The 24,581-nt window shown below is 44.1% G+C and overlaps 1 protein-coding gene across 1 annotated transcript; it reads right to left on the bottom strand.

Moving 5' to 3' along the window:
• Nucleotides 1-13: 13 nt before the first annotated feature.
• Nucleotides 14-23,729, bottom strand: LOC133358536 (uncharacterized). Its single transcript, XM_061576898.1, has 13 exons — nt 23,579-23,729; nt 18,575-18,695; nt 17,781-17,832; nt 16,644-16,726; nt 15,015-15,042; nt 14,457-14,548; nt 13,636-13,666; nt 12,474-12,556; nt 7,539-7,569; nt 6,215-6,297; nt 4,597-4,639; nt 3,567-3,649; nt 14-2,599 (listed from the first exon to the last, which is right to left on the bottom strand). Coding segments are annotated over exons 2-12 (609 nt in total). The 5' UTR covers nt 18,577-18,695; nt 23,579-23,729; the 3' UTR covers nt 14-2,599; nt 3,567-3,568.
• Between the last annotated feature and the right edge of the window lie 852 nt (nt 23,730-24,581).

Here is a 24,581-nt window from a genome sequence, read left to right as displayed (position 1 = left end):
ATTTGAAAATGAATTTCATTATTTTTTTTATTTCAAGCATCGTACGACTTCCGTATCTTGCCGTGGTGCATTTTACGTGAAAAAATCGTCACCCTATGATTTAAAGTGAATTACAAAATTTGACAGGTATTTACAGTAGAAATTTCGTATCTTTTTTAATTAGATATCATACATCCGCGTTGAGTTTATTCCGCTGTCATCAAATAAATTCATGAAAGAAAAAACATCTGATTCTTCACACTAAAATACAATCAGGCAATTAAAACGCACCTTGTGTGTGTAATCCGATGTAAATTGTTACATTACATAAATCTGGTCCCAAAGACAGTGATCCCCCGTGTACCCTTAACTGACTGTTCGAGGCAAGTGCTGTTAGCGAGTGGCACCTATGAAGGCCGGCACTGTGGCACACGAGGGAGTTGCGGTGTCAAGATCGGCCTCTGTGGAGGAGGAAGCTCGTGAAGAACACTACTACTGGACAGTCAGAGGCAAAGCGCCCTCCAGCAACGGAGGGGCAGAGGAGCGACGCTCACAACAACAAGCAGCAGCAGCGGGCAGATAAAACGCAGAGAGTTGGCACAGTCTGGGGGGAGCACAGGCGGTGGTGCCATCTGCCAGTCATCTCGATCAAGAAATCCACATCACTGGGCCCCAATACCCATGACCTCCTCGTGGCCTTCAAAGTGCAGCTAGCCTGTCACAAGTGCCACGGTGCCATCATAATTTTTTTCTCCGAGTGGGAAGCAGTGGGTGCGCTTTGCGCCGTGATCCGAATGATCCGAAGTTCTATTTGCAGTCGTGGATAATAACATCAGTGCCAATGCCAGCCCCAGCTTGTACTGAGGACCTGTCAAGCAGAGCTTAATAATAATAATATATTCGATGTATATAGTGCCCCCCATCAATGATTTAAAAACTCTGTTCAGGACACAGAGATGTGGACACGCGGCATAAAAATACTCCCGAAAACTAAAAACACTTAACACAATGAATGCTCAGGGCAATTTTTCAAAGACATGTTTTAAAAATGTCCATGGACTAAATGAGATCCTGAAATCTCATGGGGAACGAGTTCCAGAGTTTGGGAGAAAAAAAAAATCTCAGTCACTCATCGACGTAAGCCTTCATGACCTAAGATCTAAGGCTTAAATAAAAAATAAAACTACTTCCTATTTTTCCAGGTAAGGCCCACTGAGTTCTGTAGCTCTTTTTCAGAAGCCCAATGAAGTGGCTCATCACGTGGAAATTTATTGCAGCCAAATACTCTGAACGCATGATGTTGATTCGAAATTTGAGGGTGGGGGGGGGGCGTAGGACCCGGAGAAAAACACGCAACCTCCAAATATACAGCAGGCGTCAGGGTCGGGGTCGAACCCACGACCTCCTGCATACCAGGCGAGGCCGTTAACATCTCGCCACCGTGGCGCCCATAGGTTCATAATGGTCATGCCGGACATAGCGAGATTTTAGATTGAAGCCCTGGGTCACACAATGTATTTAACTTTTTCTCAGAGTGTTCATAATGGCGGTGTCAAGAACATGTAGGAACCTCTCACATTCTGGCTTCAATGGCTGTGTCAGAAATAGAACGCTCGTGAGATTAGCACTTTCGCAAAACATTTTCGGGAGTAATGGAAATGATTGGCGGTCATATGTGCATTACATTAATAGTGCATTTAATTGTAATTGTTTCGCTATTCTTTTACAACTGGCAGCAAGTGCGTCATAATACGTGTTGTAGGGTTATTATCATTTACACGAGCGAGTGAGATGCTCAGTGAGTGAGTGAATGAGTTAGTGAGTGAATGAGTGAGATGGTGAGCGAAGGAGTAGAGTGGATTTGGTTTAACCAGGTGGGAACTCAAGAGACCAGATTAGTCCCAATTTGCAAGGGCGACCTGGGTCAAAAACAGTGGCTAAAGGAGCAGCCCTGCAATTGCTGCTCACGTCACTGCTGGCGGAAGAGCCTCCACTTGAGACCACCAGCAGCGGATATTTGGCCTGCTCTTCCACGCGCAGACTGAATACAAAAATGAATGCGACACAGGGACAGCTGGAACTGCGGGAGGTGGGGGAGTGGCGGTTCCTTCGAATGCCTGAGATGAGATACGCTTTGTGATTTCGGGGGCATGTTAAGTTTAAATGAATTATCACGATGGGCTTATATCGAGCTCGCACAGATGAAGAACATTTCAAAGTTTGCTTAATTTCACACTGGAGGTGCAGTAGAATTACACAAAAAAACGCAATAAACAATTCACAACACGGTTACAAAGTTATGGGGAAGTGACCACATAACAATCGCGACTTCATGAAAACTTGACATTACATTGTATAAAATCATCAACACAAAAAAATCACAGAAACCAAACTCTAATCGGCGCTAGCATACTGCGCTGACCCGGCCATTTTAAACCCCGAGATGGGAGGAGAAACGCTTGTCCTAGGGATTTAACCCAGATCCTAAGCGGTGCTGGCTGAGTGCTTATTCCCCTGGCCATTGAGACACAGGTGAGAGACCTTGTCTTCTTAGATCTTGTCTTTTCGTGTCCATTCATCACGTCCCGCGGGTGGCTCAATTTCACTTTCTTGAGTCTCACTGCACACGGGGAAGATATGGGAGACACGGGGGAGATATGGGGGAGACACGGGGGATACACCGTCAGAAAAACCAGGGGAGACACCAAGAGAGACACCAGCGGAGACGTCAGGGGTGTTGTATATGTAGGCCTTTTTCCAAAAATTGATATTAAGAATAATTTTGCCAATTTTTTTTATAATAATAATCGATAACAAAAAATGAAACAAACACCCTCAACCCCACTACCTCCCACAAGCCACACCAAGCATCTGGAGGTCATAAAGAGCCATTAAATAATAAACTCCGGGGCAAAGGGAGGTTAACGACGATCTGGAAAATCTCCAGATTGTCAAAGGACCATATGACACGACCTCCTCGAACGTTTTGGACAGTTCACAAACACATCTCCAGAGCCGTAAAATACAGGCACATAGCAGGGACAAACGGACATTACAACTGGCGTTTTCTTTAACGGTAAAAGTTCGAAACTTAGCAAAAAGAACAAATCGACATTATAGACTGCAGTCTACAGTGAGGGAAACAAGTATTTGATCCCCTGCTGATTTTGTAATTTGAATGGTAGGTTTATTTGAACAGTGAGAGACAGAATAACAACAAAATTCAGAAAAACGCATGTAAAAAATGTTATAAATTGATTTGCATTTTAATGAGGGAAATAAGTATTTGACCCCCTCTCAATCAGAAAGATTTCTGGCTCCCAGGTGTCTTTTATACAGGTAACGAGCTGAGATTAGGAGCACACTCTTAAAGAGCACACTCTTAAAGAGAGTGTGCTCTGTATAAAAGACACCTGTTCACAGAAGCAATCAATCAATCAGATTCCAAACTCTCCACCATGGCCAAGACCAAAGAACTCTCCAAGGATGTCACCATTACCCCGAATTATGTGGACTACAATCCCGAACGCCCGTGATGACAAGTGAATACACATCATGATACTTGAAGACACGTGAAGTCACGGTACCTTCAATAGTTGTTATTCTGGGAATCCTTCCTCGGCTTTGGAGGTACGTTTGGCTTCGGCAATCCTATGAGCTGTGAAGCTCCCTTTGACAGATGTCCAGCGGGGGCACAGGGTCAGCAAGTTACAAAAGTCTAACAATAGTTTTTACCCTTTATGACAATAAAACAGTTGTGTCAAGATGTTAAAACACCAAACAGAATCATAATTCAAGGAATCCTGTCTGCATTAACCACACGTACTTGTGGTGAACATGCAAACAAAAAACAACATGCTGTGATAATATATGGGCATTGTCTTTGAAACTGATTGGTCCACACCAGAGAGCTTTCTTTAGAGCCTCGTCTCAAAGTGTTAGACCAGAAAACGCCAAAAGGCGAACAGCACAAGGGCAATGCCACTACCAGGGCATTTATATCTCGGGGTGAGCAGCTACAATATGAACCTTTCTTGGCAATATATTCAAATATAACGATAGGTTTTACCCTTTCTGGCAATAAAACAATTGTGTCAAAATGTTAAAACACCAAACATCTTTACACAAGTGTTTTATTGGCAGAAAGGTTAAAACCTATTGTTATACTTTAATGCTGCCAAGAAAGGTCCCATATTGAAGTTAACAAAGACAAAGATCCGCTCCGTATAGCCTTTACCAGACTGGTGGGGCAAGTGCTGTTGGCGAGCACCGACGAAGGCCGGCACAGCACACGAGGGCCGGCACACCACTCACCGGCCGCCTTTGTCTCCCCAGTGGTGATGTTTACACACCGCACCGGGTACTCATTTAAGGCCGCGACGACCTCGGGGAGGCCCATGACTGGTTCAGATAATCGTTACCGGTGTTTGTGACCGTGAGCAGGAATCGAACTCGGGTCATAGCCGGGGCTCGTAGCAGAGCGCGGCAAAGGGTTACGCTGCCGCTGCCAACGCAGCACGTTACAACAACAATGCAACAAGACGCTAGGAGTTCAGGGTAGAGAAACGGTATTGTTCTTGCTGCTGTGTGCACTTGCGTCCGTGTTGGGTGTCACACCTGTTGCACATTTGCGTAATTATCTTCTGCTTGGAGGTTTGAACTGGAAGGCAAAGCAACAGAGAGAGAGATCAATAAAATGAGTCTAGCCCGTTCTCCTATTACGAGGTGGTATTTGCTTTCCTGAAGAACACCGCGTTATGGAAACATCGCGTTATAATAAAAATATATAACATAGGGAGTAAAGCACAGTCCGCGATAATGCCGTGAGATGTGTAACGCAGGCCGAACAAAGACTAAGGCGCATGGGTGGCATCTAGAAGCATCCAGCAGCATCCCAATGCCTTGTGCGATGATGATGCTACCGAGACAGCCATACAAACCACTTATTCCTACTCATGCGACGTAGTTCCATTCACTTAAATTGCATTATGTATCCAATCCACATCCACGTTGTAGAAACACTTGCTCGCTAATACATTCATAGCGTTAGATCCAATTCGCGCTATGACAACAACACGCGGTGTTACATAGGAGAACAGACCGTAGCACTTTATGGGGAGGAAAACAACAGAGGTTGTCCTGTGGAGACACTCTCCCCTGCCATAGCAACGTGTAATTTCCTACCAGTGGCTCCTCTGCTAGGGCTGTAAATAGCAGAAGAAGCAAAACGTACCTCGACGTTCAATTGGGCAATAAATCACTTTGTCCTCGGAGTCCCGAGCAAAGGGCCATAGAGATAGGGATAGTAAAAGCGTACGCATGAAGGGTACAGGATGAGTGATCGGTTCTTCCTTCATTTAGAATGACCGGACAATGAACCGGCGATCTCTACTGGGTTGCAAAGTCCAGCCGTGCTAACCACTCCACCACTGGCAGGGTTTGAACCTCTCTTTTAAAACTGATTGGGCTACGCCAGAGACGGACAATGCATATTTTATCAGAGTATGTGTGTTTGCATGTTCACCATAAATACTGCGGGTTGTTAATGCAGATCTGATTCCTTGCAAAAGATTTCTACTTGGTGTCTGAACATCTTAACCCAACTCCTGTTTCATTGCCAGAAACGGTCAAATCTATTCTTAAATTTATAATACTTTGATACTGCCAAAAAAGGTCCCATTTTGTAAATTTTCTGATTTAAAGACGGTCACTCTGCATTGGACGCTTTCAGATGCGCTTCTGTGGTCGTCAAGAACGTTCTTCTGATATTAGGAAGCCACTGGAGCTATACACTTTTAAATCATCATCTAGATGAACAACTAATTTCTTTAGAACTGCGTTTTTTGTGTTTAGTTCGTGGTCAGTCACCCGCACTTCCGATTAGCATGCTTGGCTACGTAGGGTGCGAAATCAGTTCAACATGCCACACGTACGTTCGCGGCATTTACTACAACGGCAAGTGCGAAAGGAATGGAACAGAGGCAGCATCGTGCGTGATGTTAAAGCGACGGAGTTGACTTGAGGAAGGGATCGCAGGAGGTCGTAGCTCTGCGATACCCACTTCCGTGGGCCGTTCTACAACACGAAGGGTCATGCACAGCTCCGCGAGTCACCCGAGAGGACACTCTGAGTCGTGACGATGCAAGATGAACGATCGTAGAATTGGTGTAAAATAGAGGGGGGTGGGGATGGGAAATATTTCGAGCCCTTGAAAAAAAGAATGTTACAAGTTTACCTTGTAGGTTTGTCAGCTGATGTGGATCCAAATTGACTTTTCTTAGCCGGTTTCTCTTTATTGACTTGAGAATAAATCGGTGCCTGATCAGGACACACAATCATATTAATCATCTCCATCCTCAGGCGTAATCTTCAATCACTGATGAAGTATATGTACTATGTATGTATGCGATATAGTAGGTGAGATCAAATGCAAGTTGATTTGGTTTAAACAGGTGAGAAACTCAAGAGACCAGGTGAGTTCAATTTGCAAGGGCGACCTGGGTCAAAAACAGTGGCTAAAGCAGCAGCCCTGCAATTGCTTGCTCACATCACTGCTGGCGGAAGACCCTCCACTTGAGACCACCAGCAGTGGATATTTGGCCTGCTCTTCCACACTGGCCAGTGCGCGTTTGGAAAGGCGTGGGAGTACCCACACTTTAATAAGTATAACCCGTAAAAACAAAGTTTTTCACTCTAAATCCTTTATATGCGTGGCGGCTAGAGTCCTCTCGTCCTCTAGCTTGAGATGGCTGCCACCTATGGGTCAGATGATTGTCTGCAGTATTAAACAATTGGTAATTAAATATTTAATTTGTTTTCCCTAAACAGTGTAAAATTTTGGAAAAAAAATTTTCACGAACATTAATTGTCTCGCACAACGAGTATGTGTGCAAAATGTCAGCTCGATTGGATCACGGGAAGTGGGTTAAAAAACGACCGAAAGGTTTGCATGGTCGTAAGCAAGCAAGCACACAAGCAAGCAAGCACGTAAGCAAGCGAACTTAATATAAAGGATTTAACAAGTATAACCCGTAAAAAAAAGTTTTTCACTATAAATCCTTTATATGCGTGGCGGCTAGAGTCCTCTCGTCCTCTGGCTTGAGATGGCTGCCACCTATGGGTCAGATGATTGTCTGCCAGTATTAAGCAATTGGTAATTAAATATTTTATTTGTTTTCCCTAAACAGTGTAAAATTTTGGAAAAATAATTTTCACGAACATTAATTGTCACGCACAACGAGTCTGTGTGAAAAATGTCAGCTCGATTGGATCACGGGAAGTGGGTTAAAAAACGACCGAAAGATTTGCACGGTCGTAAGCAAGCAAGCAAGCACGCAAGCAAGCAAGCGAACTTCATATAAAGGATTTAAAAAGGCATAGCAAACGTCATCCCCTATGGCCAGACTAAATACAAAGTTAATGCTACACAGGCACAGCTGGCACTGGGGGAGGGGCGGGGGGAAGGATTTCTTTTTGAATTCTGGGACATGTAGTCTAACGCCCTATAAATGCAAGGGTGATGATTATTGTTGTTGTATATGCATAAGAAATAACGTTACCGGAGCAGCTTGTGGTGGCTGTTTTCCACTACTGAAGACAAGACACACGAAAACCACGTACATACACCAGCAAGCATCAGTACACATGTACACCGACCAGGAAGATGAATCATTAACGCGCATGTATTCTGAGACAGTCACCGTGACTCGTATAGCCCCGCCGACTTCTCAGGTAAGGGGCCGTCCATAAATGACGTCACGCGATTTTGGACGATTTTTGACCCCCCCCCCCCTCGTCACACGGCGTCACAAAAAGACCCTCCCTCAAATATGACGTCACAAAGCTCTGCCCCCCCCCCCGAAAACCATATTTCCATTTTGAAAATAAAACATGTTTCAAATCGCTTTAAACTATTGCCATTCTAGTTGCGTATTTAATGTGGCGCTGCACTCTGATGTTGTAAGAGAAAACATTTATTAAAAAGTCTATTTAACGACGATCTGGAAAATCTCCAGATTGTCAAAGGACCATATGACACGACCTCCTCGAACGTTTTGGACAGTTCACAAACACATCTCCAGAGCCGTAAAATACAGGCACATAGCAGGGACAAACGGACATTACAACTGGCGTTTTCTTTAACGGTAAAAGTTCGAAACTTAGCAAAAAGAACAAATCGACATTATAGACTGCAGTCTACAGTGAGGGAAACAAGTATTTGATCCCCTGCTGATTTTGTAATTTGAATGGTAGGTTTATTTGAACAGTGAGAGACAGAATAACAACAAAATTCAGAAAAACGCATGTAAAAAATGTTATAAATTGATTTGCATTTTAATGAGGGAAATAAGTATTTGACCCCCTCTCAATCAGAAAGATTTCTGGCTCCCAGGTGTCTTTTATACAGGTAACGAGCTGAGATTAGGAGCACACTCTTAAAGATATAGGTTGGTTTACAGCAATACAGTATATAATTTAATGTTGGGTTTATCTATGGCAGTATATAGTACGGTATATGCTCGTGTGATGTAAGAGAATAAGGTTTAGATGGAAGCATATTATAGAATTTTTACGAGGTAAAATTGTAATGTATTACTTGCTGTTAGTAACTCAGCTTATTATAGAGTATAGTAAGTATACTGATGGTGCGATGCAGTTTATACTTTAGTTTTTTATGTAGTTTATACTTTAGCTTTCTACGTGTTGTTGAGTAACTGCAGCTACATATCATTAACATTCCTTTCCTTTGTTACTGCTAATCCCTGCACCCCCCTTGGTTGCTGCTGATCCTGCATAATGCATGGGCATAATATGACTTTGACACCCCCCCGCCCAACGCCTACGCATTTTCCATGAATATGCTAAATCCCTCTTCACATGCACATTCTTTTTGTTAAGGCGCTCTTCAACCCCCAATGCAGCTTATATATAAGCTCCTAGTTTGGTAGTGTCTCATTCTTCACCTGAAGACGGCTGCTTGCGTTGTAGCCGAAACGTCGTGAGAATTGTTTTATTATGTTTTATTTTTATTATTTTATTACTTCCCTTCTACGTGACTTTACCGAAAGAAACAAGAAGATGAATCCCTGCAGTCACGAAAGCTTTAAATCGAAATTGTTTATATTTATTTAAAGCTGCGCATTTTAATGTGACGTCACATTTCTCAAACCCCCCTCGTCACACATCGTCACAAATGTCTGACCCCACCCCGCCACTGGGTGCGTGACGCCATTTATGGACGGCACCTAACCCTGCCCGGAACTCAGGTAGGCCCGCCCACAACTCGGGTAGCCCCACCCACTACTCACGTAGCCCCACCCACAACTCGGGTAGCCGCTCCCACCCACTCACTCGCTCACGCACTCAATGATCCATTGCAGGGCATGCTGGGTAAGGGTCACAGCTCTTTTTCAGCACAAATGAGAGCTCAACAAAGTGGATCATCAGCACGTGGACATTTCCAGCAGCCAAATACTCAAACGCGTGACGTTGAATTTCAATGTGGAGTGAAAAACTGGAGGACCCGGAGAGCATGAGATAGACACCGCAAACTTCAAATATACAACAGCAGGCCGTCAGGGTCAGGATCGAACCCAGGACCTCCAGGTGAGGTAGTTCCCACCTCGCCACCATGGCACCTGGATCCCCGTGCGGTTTCTGTGTCACCAAAGTATGATCTTGTGTTTAGATTTAGTGTGCTAATCTTTAAAGTTGCATTGAAAATGTTTGATATTCCAACTGACGCTCCTACTGTTGTGGAGTGACTCATGCAGCCAGCTATGGCTACAGGGTTTTGGTGGTACATGTTGTTTATATCGTTTATTGTGAAATTTCGGTCACAGTTCCTATGATCGCTGTTACATTGCTTTTATGGCTTTATTTTGGCGATTTCGAAAAGTTTTTTGGTTTGGCCATGTTTGTTGTAGTACGGAGTTAGACTGATGGCTTTAATCTAAGTTGTCTTGTTGTTGTTGTTTGGCTTGCATCCCACTGTGATTTTTGCACAGAGCGTTGGCGTACGGTGCTTTTTTCTGGGAGATTTTTTGCTGTTTTTTCCTGGATTTTTCTGTTTTCTTGTTCATATTTGTTGTTTGTTGCGGTTGCACCCGATTGAAGAGCCGAAGGACTCACAGGGCTATGCTAAATAAATGTTAACTGAAAACTGAAAATCTGAAACCACCTAATAACCCACTCACTCACCGCACTGCAGGTCACAACGCTTCCCCCTTTACTCTTTGGTTCTTTCGGTGAAGTCACGTAGAAAGAAAATAAATTAAATAATAGAGTACGACGTTTCGATTGCAACACAAGCAACCGTCATCAGGTAGAACTAAATTTGAGAGAGAGACAAAACACAGACACGGAGACACACAGACAGCGCACAACTCCGCTCGTTGCAACTCCCCATTGTTCCTTTTTGCCAATTCCTGACCACAACCTTCACTCAAGGCAAGAAAAGGTGTCAACCCCTTCCATCTATTTCACAGCACCGCTTGTTTTTCCGGCCCTGCTTGATATATTGTGCCTTGGGTAGGTGGCTGTGCTCGTCGATTCCAAAATAAAAAATACCTAAACTAAACAATTTCGTATTTTACCGGCGTTACATCGGAGAACAGACCGTAGCACTTTATGGGGAAGAAAACAACAGAGGTTGTCCTATGGAGACACTCGCCCATGCCATAGGGGCCGTCCATAAATGATGTCACGCGATTTTGGACAATTTTTTACCCCGCCCCCCTCGTCACACGGCGTCACAAAAAGTCAGACCCCCCCTCAAATATGACGTCACAAAGCTCTGCCCCCCTCCCCAACACCATATTTCTATTTTGAAGATAAAACATGCTTCAAATCGCTTTAAACTATTGTAATTGTAGTGCGTATTTAATGTGGCGCTGCACTCTGATGTTGTAGGAAAAAACACTTATTAAAAAGGGGGCGTTGGAAAGCTTAAATTTAGCATAAAATTCACTTGAAAATATTCAACGTATAACTAAAACTGTAGATGTTCAGAATATTATATTGAAATTATCTTATAATTATAAAATATTAAAAGTAATTATAACTATACAAAAAATACTTGTAGTCGAACGAAGCAAAATGGAGAGTACAATTATAACAATCACATTCATTCCACAGAATGAAAAACCCTGGTAGAATCATTAGAATCAAAATGTTTAATAACAATCATAATTTTTTTTTAAATGTATGCGTCTCCATTCTCCCATGGAGAAGCAAATGCTCCTTCATGGAATAAATAAAAGGTGACCTTAGTAAATTTTAATAATCAAATCGTTAATAATGAAAATTAATCAAAATTAGCGTTGTTATAACAATTCTATATTTATTTAAAGTTGCACATTTTTACATGACGTCACATTTTTCAAACCGCCCCCCCTCGTCACACATCGTTACAAATGTCTGACCCCCCCCCCCCTAGGTGCGTGATGTCATTTATGGACGACCCCATAGCAACGTGTAGGGCTGTAAATAGCAGAAGAAGCGAAAAGTACCTCGACGTTCGATTGGGCAAGAAATCACTTTGGCCTCGGAGTCCCGAGCAAAGGGCCATAGAGATAGTGATAGTAAAAGTGGACGCATGAGGGGCACAGGATGAGGGTTCGGTTCATTTAGAATGACTGGACAATGAACGGGCGATCTTTGCTGGGTTGCAAAGTACAGCCGTGCTAACCACTACACCACTGGCAGGGGTTGAACCTCTCTTTTAAAACTGATTGGGCTACGCCAGAGACGGACAATGCATATTTGATCAGAGTATGTTTGTTTGCATGTTCACCATAAATACTGCGGGTTGTTAATGCAGACTTCATTCCTTGCAAAAGGTTTCTATTTGGTGTTTGAACATCTTAACACAACTCCTGTTTTATTGCCAGAAAGGGTAAAATCTATTCTTATTTTTGTATACTTTGATACTGGCAAAAAAATGTCCCATTTTGTAAATATTCTGATTTAAAGACGGTCACTGCATTGAGCGCTTTCAGATGCGCTTCTGTGGCCGTCAAGAACGTTCTTCTGATATTAGGAAGCCACTGGAGCTATACACTTTTAAATCATCATCTAGATGAAAAACTAATTTCTTTAGAACTGCGTTTTTTGTGTTTAGTTCGTGGTCAAGTCACCCGCACTTCCGATTAGCATGCTTGGCTATGTACGGTGCGAAAGAAGTTCAACATGCCACACGTACGTTTGCGGCATTTACTACAACAAGTGCGAAAGGGATGGAACAGAGGCAGCATCGTGCGTGATGTTAAAGCGACGGGGTTGACTTGAGGAAGGGATCGCAGGAGGTCGTAGCTCTGCGATATCCACTTCCGTGGGCCGTTCTACAACACGGAGGGTCATGCACAGCTCCGCGAGTCACCCGAGAGGACACTCCGAGTCGTGACGATGCAAGATGAGCGATCGCAGAATTGGTGTAAAATGGGGGGGGGGGAATATATTCTGAGCCCTTGAAAAAAATAATGTTACAAGTTTACCTTGTAGGTTTGCCAGGTGATGTGGATCCAACTGGACGTTTCTTAGCCAAGTTCTCTTTATTGAGTTCAGCGTAAATCGTCGCCTGATCAGGACACACAATCGTATTAATCGTCATTAGGCGTAATTTCCAATCACCAATTAAGTATATGTACTATGTATGTATGCGGTATAGTAGGTGAGATCAAATACAAGTTGATTTTGCTTAACCAGGTGAGAATCTCAAGAGACCAGGTGAGAGTGTCATCTGGAAGAGCGAGTGAGTGAGATGCTGAGTGAGCAAGTGAACAAGTGAGATGGTGAGTAAGTGGGATGCTGAGTAAATGAGTGAGTGAGTCGAGTGGATTTGGTTTCAACAGGCGAGAAACTCAAGACACCAGGTGAGTTACATTTGCATTGGCGACCTGGGTCAAAAACAGTAGCTAAATTAGCAGCCCTGCAATTGCTTGCTCACATCACTGCTGGCGGAAGACCCTCCACTTGAGACCACCAGCAGTGGATATTTGGCCTGCTCTTTCACACTGGTCAGTGCGCGTTTGGGAAGGCGTGGGAGTACCCACACTTTAAAAATGCGTAGCAAACGTCACCCCCTATAGCCAGACTAAATACAAAGTTAATGCTACACAGGCACAGCTGGCACTGGGGGCGGGGCTGGGGGAGGGGTTTCCTTTCAATCTCTGAGATGAGATGCGCTTTGCAATTCTAGTGCATATAGTCACACGCCCTATAAATGTGTAGTGTAAAAACACTGGCTGCTGACGGAAAAGTGGTACTGACAGCAGGGGGCTGTACACATGTCAGCAGAAGGAGTATATATGGGGGCGAGGAGATCTAATGAAAAGCTCAGGAAGTGGTCCATCTGGAAGCCCGGGAACCTACTAGTAGGTTCTATAAAGGGGGCGTTGCCACACCGGGAGGATAAAAGGGGGCCTGGGGTGAGAGCTCAGGGCTGTTGCTGGAAGTGGATTCCCTCGCTGTGTCGCTGTTCGTCAACTTCGTTGCCACCATCTCGACCACCCTTAGACTCCACTAGCTAGAAAGCCTGTCAACTGTACTAGCTAGGTAGTTCCATCAAAAGAGATGGATGTGTCTCCGAGTAAGTCACTACAAATGCAAGGATGATGATTATTGTTGTTTTTGTATATGCATAGGAAATAACGTTACCGGAGCAGCTTGTGGTGACTGTTTTCCACCACTGAAGACAAGACACACGAAAACCACGTACACACACCAGCAGGCATCAGTACACATGTACACAGACCAAGAAAACAAATCGTGATCACGCATGGATTCTGTGAGACATTCACCGCTACACGTACAGCCCCACCCACTTCTCAGGTAGGCCCACCCACAACTCGGGTAGCCGCTCCCACCCACTCACTCACCCACTCAATTATCCATTCAACCACCTAATAACCCACTCACTCACCACATTGCAGGTCACAATGCTTCCCCCTTTCTATCCACGCATGGCTCTACTCTTTGCAACTCCTTCCCATCGTCCCTTTTTGCCAATTCCTGACCACAACCTTCGCTCAATGCAAGAAAATGTGTCAACCCCTTCATCTATTTCACAGCACCGCTTGTTTTTCCAGCCCTGATTGATATTTTGGGCCTTGGGTAGCTGGCTGTGCTCGTCAACCATGATTCCAAAATCAAAATACCTAAACTAAACAATGTTTTATTTTCCCAAGTAAGGCCCACTGAGCTATGTAGCTCTTTTTCAGAGGCAACCTGGCTATCATAAATGATAGCTCAACGAAGTGGCTTATCACATGGAAATATATAGCAGCAGCCAAATATTCTAAACACATGTATCTAAATGTGGAGGGGAAAACCGGAGGACCCGGAGAAAGATCCACGTGACTACGGGAAGAGAGAACACACTCACTCCAAAAACACAGGTGTTAGGGTCGCGATCGAACCCACCCTTTCCTTCATACCAGACGAGGTCGTTAACATCTCGCCACTGTGGTGCCCCTTACCTGCCGGCAGGGTTGTCTTCGTAGCCACGATTCGGTTTGCCGTTCAGCCCTCCGTCGGTGAAATTGTCTTTACCGGGAGGAGGCATTGTAATCTACAGTTCCCATTTTAGAGGCACCACGGAAGGGGATGGGTGTGGGGGGTGACAGTGAAGGGCAGAAGTGCGTGGGAGCTTTCAATGTCGAGTTCAGAGAGTTGCCATCCTGACAGAGGTCAAATAGTTCACTCCGCGCGGTCGTCAAGGTGTAACAGGGAGCCCTCGCACAACGCACGGCGTTCACACCGTGACTCGTTGTCGCCATGACGAACGCTTTTTCCAATCGGGAACACTTTTCGCACAACGCGGAACGCGCACCATTATAACGCCGGGGTACACACACAGGGATAGGGCTCGTAATGGCACTCGCATAGAGATAGGGCTGATAGGGGTACACAGACAGTAATAGGGATGGTAGGGGTACACAGACAGTGATAGAACTGGTAGGGGTAAACAGATAGTGATAGGGCTGGTAGGGGTACACACATTGTAAAATAGTGACGGTGGCAGTGAGTTCACTCACCTCCGCATACTCTGTTGTTTTATTCTCACTGCAGAAGAGAGGGTGGGGGGTGCCCGTTAGGGGTAACGTTACATGAGCTTTTAAGCTCTTTTTCACAGATGTCCAGTCTGGGCATGGGGTCAGCTAAGTTACAACAGCAAATCAATACAGCAAACGATAGGAGTGCAAAATAGAGAAAATTGTAAGAATGTCACGAAATAGAAATTAATTTTCTTGGTTCTTTCGGTAAAGTCACGTAGAAGGGAAATAATAAAATAATAAAAGTAAAACATAATAAAATACAATTCTCACGACGTTTCAGCCACAACGCAAGCAGCTGTCCTCATGTGAAGAACAGGGCTGTCGGAAAGACAGCGTCTGAATGAACACCACCAAGCTTGGCAGCGTATATTTAAGCTGAGTTAGAGGAGGAGGGCGCCTTGACAAAGGAATTTGCATATCAACAGGAATTTAGCATATTTATGGAAAATGCAGATATGGGATTAGTCACTACTTGTGGAATGTGTAGGCGGTGGGGGGGAGGGGGTCTCAAAGTCATATTATGTTCGTGTATTATGTAGGATTAGCACTAATAAAGGGAGGAAGTAGGATTAGCAGTAATAAAGGGAAGGCATTTTAATAGTAAAGGAGCTGCAGCAGCCAAACCACCACGTAAAAAACTAAAATATAAACTATATCAATATCATCAATATACTCAATATACTCTCCAATAAGCTGAGCTACTAACAGTAAGTCATACATTACAATTTTACGTCGCAAGAAAATATATAATATGCCTCCAGCTAAACTTTTTTCTCTTACATCACACGGGTCTACCCCGTACTATATACTGCCATAGACAAACCCAACATTAAATTATATACTGCATTACTATACACCACTATACATTGTAATATTACACTATGTATTACTCTACCCACCCTACTGTATAACACACTGCTGTATTTTTCGATTTAAAGCTTTCGTGACTGCAGGGATTCATCTTCTTGGTTCTTTCGGTAAAGTCACGTAGAAGGAAAATAATAAAATAATAAAAATTTAAACATAATAAAATAGTTATCACGACGTTTCGGCCACAACGCAAGCAGCCGTCTTCAACAGACCTGTTCTCCACCTGAAGACGGCTGCTTGCGTTGTGGCCGAAACGTCGTGAGAATTGTATTTTATGATGTTTTATTTTTATTATTTTATTATTTCCCTTCTACGTGACTTTACCGAAAGAACCAAGAAGATTAATCCCTGCAGTCATGAAAACTTTAAATCGAAATAGAAATTAATTATACATTATTTATATATAGGTCTGATTTCATCGTGGTTGGGCAAGGCAGCAGAAATAACAAGAAAACAGTCCCACACCACACCAAGGAGACAGTGCCCCTAAAAAAAATGGCAAGTTATCTGATGATGTGGATACCTTTAAGTCTCGTCTTCAACAAATGTTCTTAAGTCAATTTATTATATTTAGCTTTTACTTCTCTTGGCCTTTCCTTATCCTTATTCTTACGAGGCACCTTGAGACATTAGTGGAAGGCGCATTACAAATAAATGTAATTTATTCTTCTTATTAACAGTGAGCTATTACCACCGGACTTGTTGATCGGTGAGATGAATACCGCTCAGTGAGGTTACCTGGGGATGTGTTGCCCAATGGGCGCTCCTTTTCCATGTGGCTGGGCTCCATGGGTCTCCACGTCATTGTTAGCGTGGTCGTTCTGTGACCACGAGGCGGAGAGAAGACAGACAACACCCGAACAACAACGACACAAACTTGACAAATTGACCCCATGCCTGGGAAATAGTTAAATTTAAATGTGCAGTGTTATTGAAGGGACTGCGTTGTCTTGTTGTTGTTTGGCCTAAGCTTGCACTTAGTTTTGAAAAATCGGCAGAAAGTGATGCACTCATGCAATTGGAAAATATTTTTTTAATAGATTTTTTATTATTATTTCATTACCTTTTGCATATGTAGTGGGTTCCACGGAGACGCACACTGCAATCTGGAGCATCACGTTAATTACACAGCCCAACGGGGCTACTACTTTAACTACACAATCGGTTAACTAGACCCCAACCGGGTCACTACGTAACTGGGTCAGGACTGTAACTCGCCTGACCCACGGAACCTAAAATACAACCTAACCAACGACCGAAGCGACATAGCACGTTGAGTTCCCTCTCCCAGAGTGCACTGGCAGTCTATACATAGCCAGCTTCAAACTGGGTCTGTCTCTGGATTTTTCGAACCCAGGGGTCAACAACATGCGGCTATTTAAGGACTGCTGCTTCGTGACGTTATTTATTAAGGATCACCATCTCGATTTCACCAAATGCATTGCAGCTCTTGAAACAGGGAGTTTTTCTTTACCAAATTTGAAAAAAATCGTCTCTGATTGTTATTTTTGTTGCAGACCCCTGGCTTAACCAACCGATTAGCACGGTTGGCTGCGTAGGTGAGAAAGTAGTTCAATATACAAACATGCATCGAAGGCCTTGCGGTCAATGGGGCGTGTAACAAGACACTTTCATTTTTTATTTCTATTATGGCGAGAGAAATATTGGAAAGAGAATACCCGTTATTTATTTTATTTTATAGTCTCGAATTTCCAGCAGGGCTGTAAAACGGGCGACAAGCATCGCGTCATTTCGACGCTCGTTTTTCAGCGACTGGAAATTGCAGTGGCTAGGAATCACTCCGGCTGGGAATCATTGTGGATGGGAATCACTCCGGCTCATCGTAGTATGTGCCGAGCGTGGACGGCCGCTTACCAGTTGGTGTGCGGAACCTACTGGAGCGTCCTGGCCATGTTTTCGCTTCTTCCTGCAGATAAACATTAGACATCGATGACAACAATAGCTTGAGCCGATCCGTCCACAGTGAAGCTTAGCGGCGTGCGGTATCGTCATGGTTAATACACTCGCAACTGCCAAGGTATTAAAAATATGGGCGGTCACTGGATTCGAACTGTGAACCTCTGCAATAGGAAGCGGCGAATTCGCTACCTGCTGGGACACATCGCCGCCCATAGCATAATTGACGGATGTGCACTGATGGGTGCAGATGTCAACATTAATGACTTTTCTGATATTGTGAACTCTTCTTCTTACTTTAGAAAGCCTTTTTGACCTCCTGTATACCAGGAGGTTGTGGGTTCAATCCCGACCCTGATGCCTGCTGTATATTTGGAGTTTGCGTTCTCTCCATCACCCCGTGGTTGCATGCAAATTTTTTTCCGTGTCCTCCGGTTTTTCCTTCCACATTTTAAAATCAATTTCACGCGTTTAGAGTATTTGGCTGCTGTAAATTTCAACGTGACAAGCCACTTCATTTGTGATATCCAGGTTGCTTCTTAAAAAGAGCTATATAGCTCAGTGGGCTTTACCTGGTAAAATACAATATATAGGTGGCAACACTGCTCAGGTGACCATCCGGAACCTTTGTCGGGTTCGTTTTTGCTACATTCTGCTTCAAGGAGTTGGCAACACTGGCCCAACCAACCCCTATTGTCCATGAGCAGTGGCATACGCATCGCCTCGATATAAATCGATCATTGGGAACTCACATTGCTTGAGTCCCCTTCTTCTTGCAGAATAAAAAGACTAATGCAGCCACTGCAGCCAAAACCAATAGTGGCACAATGACGGCGACAGCTATGATCCAGGGCTCAACACCGGCGCCACCACCTACAAAAGACACATACATTTGTGGGCAATTGTTAATATTGCCTGAAGGTTAAATCGTGTAATGGTGCAGCCATGCAATTTGCTCGCCCACGCCACTGCTGGCAGGAGCACCCCCCTCCCGCCGCCACTTGATAGCCCTTTCCGGTAAGTACGTTGGCCTAGTCTTCGGTGCCGGTGAGATGTCTTGGTGGAGAGGTGGGGAGTACCCACACTTTGCCTCACCGCACGTGACGTTGCCAATCGGATAGCCATTTGTACTGCTGCTGCTGCTGGGTGGACAGAGGTGGGCGGCGAGGCAGGGATTTAAGGAACTTGCCCTCCTGTTGTTTCAACTGCCGAGCTGGATTGCAAGTCGAAGTGTGGCTCGCCATTACAACATGCCAGCTCCACTTTTTTATAAATGGCTGAAGACAATGGTACAGACTATCCTCGACTTACGAACACCTGCACTTACGAACACCCACAGTTGCTGCTTTATATGTCCACATGATAAGCCACTTCATTGAGCTATCATTTGTGGCCAGGTCGCTTCTGAAAAAGAGTGACATAGCTCATGGTAAAATAGAAAAAGTTTTTGTTTACTTACGAATTCTCGCACTTACGAACCAGCTTCCATGATTTTTTTTTTAAACATTGACTTAAAACACGACCTCGCATTTGCAAATTAAACCGCAAAACTATTTTGTTTAGCAGAGCGATCCTCTGCAAGGTGTAATTAGTCAGCCTCGCATTGGGAGTAAGTGTTTGGCAGGGGCAGATCTCCTATTGAGCTGTATAGCTATTTTTTAGAAGCGACCTTGCCACAAATGATAGCCCAATGAAGTGGCTTATCATGTGGAAATTATAGTAGCCAAATATTCTATCAACGCACACCGATTCTAAATGTGGAGGGAAAAACTGGAGGACCCGTAGAAAATGTCATACAATCATGGGGAGAGACACACGGAAATTCCAAATATACAGCAGGCATCAAGGGTGGGGATCGAATCCACGACCTACTGTATACCAGGCAAGGTCGTTAACGTATCCTAGCCATCGTGGCGTCCCTATTTTAAATATATCCGTGACGTGCGCCGATTTATCTCGTCTGAAGGTTGACACTCGTTCACCTGTGTTTGTTTAGCGGCCTCCTACAGCAGTTTGGAGATGCGAGTGCCAAAGTCCACCTTTGAGATAGCCGTTTGTGAGCTGTGGGTTTTACCATCACTTATCAGTTTGCTATGGTTACACATACACACGAGAGGGCTCGTTTAAGCTCACTTTTTTCACACTCGCATCAAAAATATGTTATCTGGCTCAGAGCTCAGAGCTGATCCGGAATTTCTGAGATTATGGCTTTGAATCCAAGTTTCTATTACCCAGGTTAAGCCTTCACTGCCACAGAGTCACGACCGCTAGGATCTTGGGTTTGTTTCAGAAATCAATGATTAAACACAATTCTCAAGTGCAGCGAGGTCATTGCCTTAGCCTGGTCACCAATTACTTACATAGGTGGCGTATTTAAGACAAAGATCCCCCATATAGCCTTCACAGGACTGTTGGGGCAGGTGCTGTTAGCGAGCAACTATGAAGGCCAGCACGGCAAACGAGGGGGGTGGCCAGCACCATGACTAATCGCCTTTGTCTCCCTAGTGGGGATGTTTACACACCACACCAGCTGAGTCGACCTCGGGGAGGCCCAATACCGGTTCAGATAATTAATCATCACTGGTGTCGACCGTGAGCGGGAATCGAACCTGGGTCGCCGGGTTCATAGCACATAGATTCACATAGATAGGGACACATAGATTCACATATAATGAGTTGTGAATAAATCGGGCTCTCAAGTGCAGTGAGCTGATGGTCTTAGCACAGTCACCATTGACTTAGGAGATACATATACAGTACTTGCATGAACCTATACAGAGATCAATAAAGTTACACAATTGATATGGCTAAATTCCAGTTCTGAGAAAAAAATCGATTTGATGGCCGTTTTACAAATATTACTCTTTTTTACACAGGATGGGTGGGAAATTGTGCCATCTACCATGTGTACCATAGCCCACTTGAATAATGTTATCCGAGCGGTAGCTCTGTGATATCCACTTCCATGTGGGCACTTTTCCAACATGCAAGTACATTATGCATGTTCATTGTTCTTGTACCTCCTGTCGTTAGTGTGCAATACAGGTAATTGTTTGCATACAGGTGTAGTGACATAGAATCAGTCACTTAGCAGCATAGCGCGTGTTGTTGGCAAGGAAGGGGATTTGCAGTTACAGCAGCCCTGACTTACAGCAGGTCACGTAAATAGACCAGAGAGAGGGATGTAGGGGAAAGGTTACTGAAGGGGCACGTGAGGGAAACCCGGGAACCCGCTAGTAGGTTCTAGAAAGGGGGCGTGGCCGGGGCGGAGCGAGGCCATGCTGGGAGGATAGAAGGGGGCCCTGAGCGGGAGCTCGGGGCTGTTGCCTGGAGTGGGATCCCCTCGTCGTGCTGCTGGAGTCTTAGTCGCCGTCTACGTCTTCTACATCTCAGTGTCGTCAGTCAGGCAGTCTGCCAGCTGTCCTGACTGTGAGCTGTAGTTACTAAGTGTGAACTGTTAAGGCTGTGAATAAACATAGTGACTTATACTCTTAGTGTATCTGAGTCAGTCACTACATAGGTAATCCCCATTGATGTATGGTGATCTGTATAGGCATGCATTTAAATTGCAGCGTTTCTTGTTTGACATTTTGTATTTCACTTCTCAGACCTATCACCATCTGACACTTTCTTATCCCGATGTATGAGTGGCTTGATGAGAGCGTAACTAATTTCTACTTGCCAAGACTAATTACAGAATCTGTCGAAATTGAGAGAAATACAAATAATTGTAACCGTTTAGATAGTCACAGACTTTGCTGATTGAAAGCGAATCATCAAATAATATATTGTTTAAATGCATGCCTATACAGGTCGCCATACTTCAATAGGGGTTACCGTTGGTACGGCTATTTTAGTACACACAATCGACAGGAAGTACAAGAACAGTGGGCTTGCATAATTTGCATTCATAATGTATGTTGATTAATTAACATATAAATAACCCAAACAGTAATGAATACCCATAGTAATTTATATGTATTCATTATCCCCCCCCCCCCCCCACTTCGTACAAGGAGAGCGCACATGTTTTGTCATCACGTCTACCCCTCTATTTAAGAAACTAAACAGGAGGACTTCTCTGGCTGTCGCCTCATGAAGCTGGTTGTAATTACTGGTGAAAGGTCGTACTCAGATTGTAAGTGCTGTGGCTCGGCTCTCCAACACACCGGTGTGCTGTACGAGTAACGAATTGGCACGTTCTGTTTACGTGACAAACCTTGCTAATTGGCTGTGTTGACGGGTGGCGGTTTTAATGACACGTTTATATATTTTGGCGATCTTACCCAAAAAAAACCTGTATTATGGAAAGTCTGGATAGTTTATCTGTTACTACAACAATGTACGGTCTTTTAATAGTTTTAATTACTTGGTCAGTTTTAAACTCTCGTGTTATTTGATTTGGTTTTGGCATTCAGTGCCCTGTTTATTTGTGCATCATTGTAACCGTTCAATCGCAACGCTGCTTTAACATGTTTAATTTAGCTTCTCAGACTATCACCATCTGACACTTTCTTAGCCCGATTTATGAGCATCTTGATGAGAGAGGATTTCTGTGCGGGGTGATAGTGTGACTCTGCATTCAGAAAGGCATCAGTGTATTTTTTTATATCAGTAAACACTGTGTGTCATTTTACCATTTCAGCCGTGCCCGAGCAGAATATCCAAAAATGGGAGAGTTCTGTCAACTTACACTTCCATGGTGAACTAGAAATCATCTTTCCACAAGAAATAGGTGTTTGTAAGACGGTGTTCAGCTAGTCGTGGGATATCATTGGCAAAACCTGTGTTCGTTTCCAGAGTATCGAGTAATTTAATTTACTTGTTGACCGGAACTCTGGTGAACAAAGAAGTCAAATCAAAACGTACAAGATTATCATTGAGGTTAAGCTTAATATCTTGAATTATATTTACGAGATGTTCTGAGTTTTTAAAGCCCAAAAATGTACATTGTATGTATGAAAGCTCTCAATGCATGATACAAAACCATAATTCTAGATTTGAAGTTTTTGTGACTGCTAGGGTCCATACTCTTTGGTTTTTTCGGTAAAGTCACGTAGGTAGAAAATAAAATAAAAAAGAAATTAAATCACGACATTTCGGAGGCAACACAAGCTTCCGTCTTCAGGTGGCACCATCACAGCAAAATTACTATATCAAGTGGAGAGAACTATAAGACACGAGACAATATACAGATTAAGTAGGGGGTGGAGCCAGGATGGGCCGTGGAGGATGGTTAAGTTAAGGAGGCTTATTTATTTTTTTACCTACGTGACTTTACCGAAAAAACCAAAGAGTATGAAACCACAAGTTCAAAAGAACTGCACGTGTGGACATTTTGTCTCGAATAAGCTTTTTTAGAGCCTTTGTACATGCAACACAGTGCTCGGTGTGTTTGTTTTGTTAAATCTATTTGCTTTTCTGGCCTGCCGTAATGCTTGTGATTGGTTCTCATGATTTAAAGACTTCACAACAAATAAAAAACAAATCTTCCTCTAATTGCATTTCACAGTTGCGAGCTTTTTCTGCCCGTCTGTCTTAAAAATGGGGCTACTGTTTTAAAAACGGTGACATCAGTTTTTGGGCAGCAATTATTTATTTGGTTATCAACGCAAAACTAATTTTTTGTAACAGTGGGGGCCCAGTGGTAAGTCAACAAAGGAAAGCAGCTGCTGATGTACCTGGTGTTGTGGCTGCCACGGGCGTAGTGGATGTAGTTGTTGTAGTAGCGGTGGTTGTAGCAGCGGTGGTTGTACCTGTCCGGATGGTAATGATAACCACCGCCTCGCCCCAGCCCACAGAGTTATTGGCCCAGCAGGAGAACGACCCAGAGTCTGACTCCACTAGCGGCCGCTCAAAGGACAGGGAGGTGCCGCTCACAACCGTCCCGTTGGGCAGGGAGCCGTTTTGCCTACGAGCAACCACACCACAACACAGGGAGCACGACACATGGTCAGCATCGTGTGATTACACTGCTGCAGGAACTGCGAAGAGAAATGTAATTAGATGTATGTATGTTGAACTTCTTTTGGAACGTATGTAGCCAACCGTGGTAATCTGAGGTGTGGGGAAAGGAGAACAAAATAAACACAAGCAGGTCTAAAGAAATTCGTTTTCAATAAAGAAGTATGGAAAAACATGTTGCACTAGCTTTTTTTCCCGTCCAAGGACGGGTGTATATTGCAGTAAATCTAAAATATAAAATAGAAAAATTGTTCAGCTCATGATTATTAATGAGGGGGGTTGCCCCAAGTGGAGTGACGTCACCCGCTAATGGTTATTGGGGAGGGGTGCGGCATGTGGAGTGACGTCACCCGCTCATTAATGAGGGGAGGGGGTGCGGCATGTGGAGTGACGTCACCCGCTAATGGTTATTGGGGAAGGGAGCGGCATGTGGAGTGACGTCACCCGCTCATTAATGAGGGGAGGGGGTGCGGCATGTGGAGTGACGTCACCCCCTCATGGTTATTGTGGAGGGGTGCGGCATGTGGAGTCACGTCACCCGCTCATTAATGAGGGGAGGGGGTGCGGCATGTGGAGTGTGCGACCTTGTGCATTAGTGTAAATTTCCACGCGGGAATAAATATTAATGAAGGGGGGGGGGCCTCTTTTGCAGTGACGTCACGTACGGATTTAGCACTGCTGCGTATATTTATTTTTTACCGTCATTTTCTGTAACGAAACGTCATATTTGAAGCGACTTTGCGTAATACATTATTTAATTCAGCTCGACCTTCCTCTGCCTTATAAAAATCCACC

Source organism: Lethenteron reissneri, chromosome 62 (genome assembly GCF_015708825.2).
Source record: "Lethenteron reissneri isolate LAM-NWPU_2019-01 chromosome 62, ASM1570882v1, whole genome shotgun sequence".
Classification (NCBI taxonomy): Eukaryota; Metazoa; Chordata; class Hyperoartia; order Petromyzontiformes; family Petromyzontidae; genus Lethenteron; species Lethenteron reissneri.
This window is presented reverse-complemented; position numbering and strand designations above follow the sequence as displayed.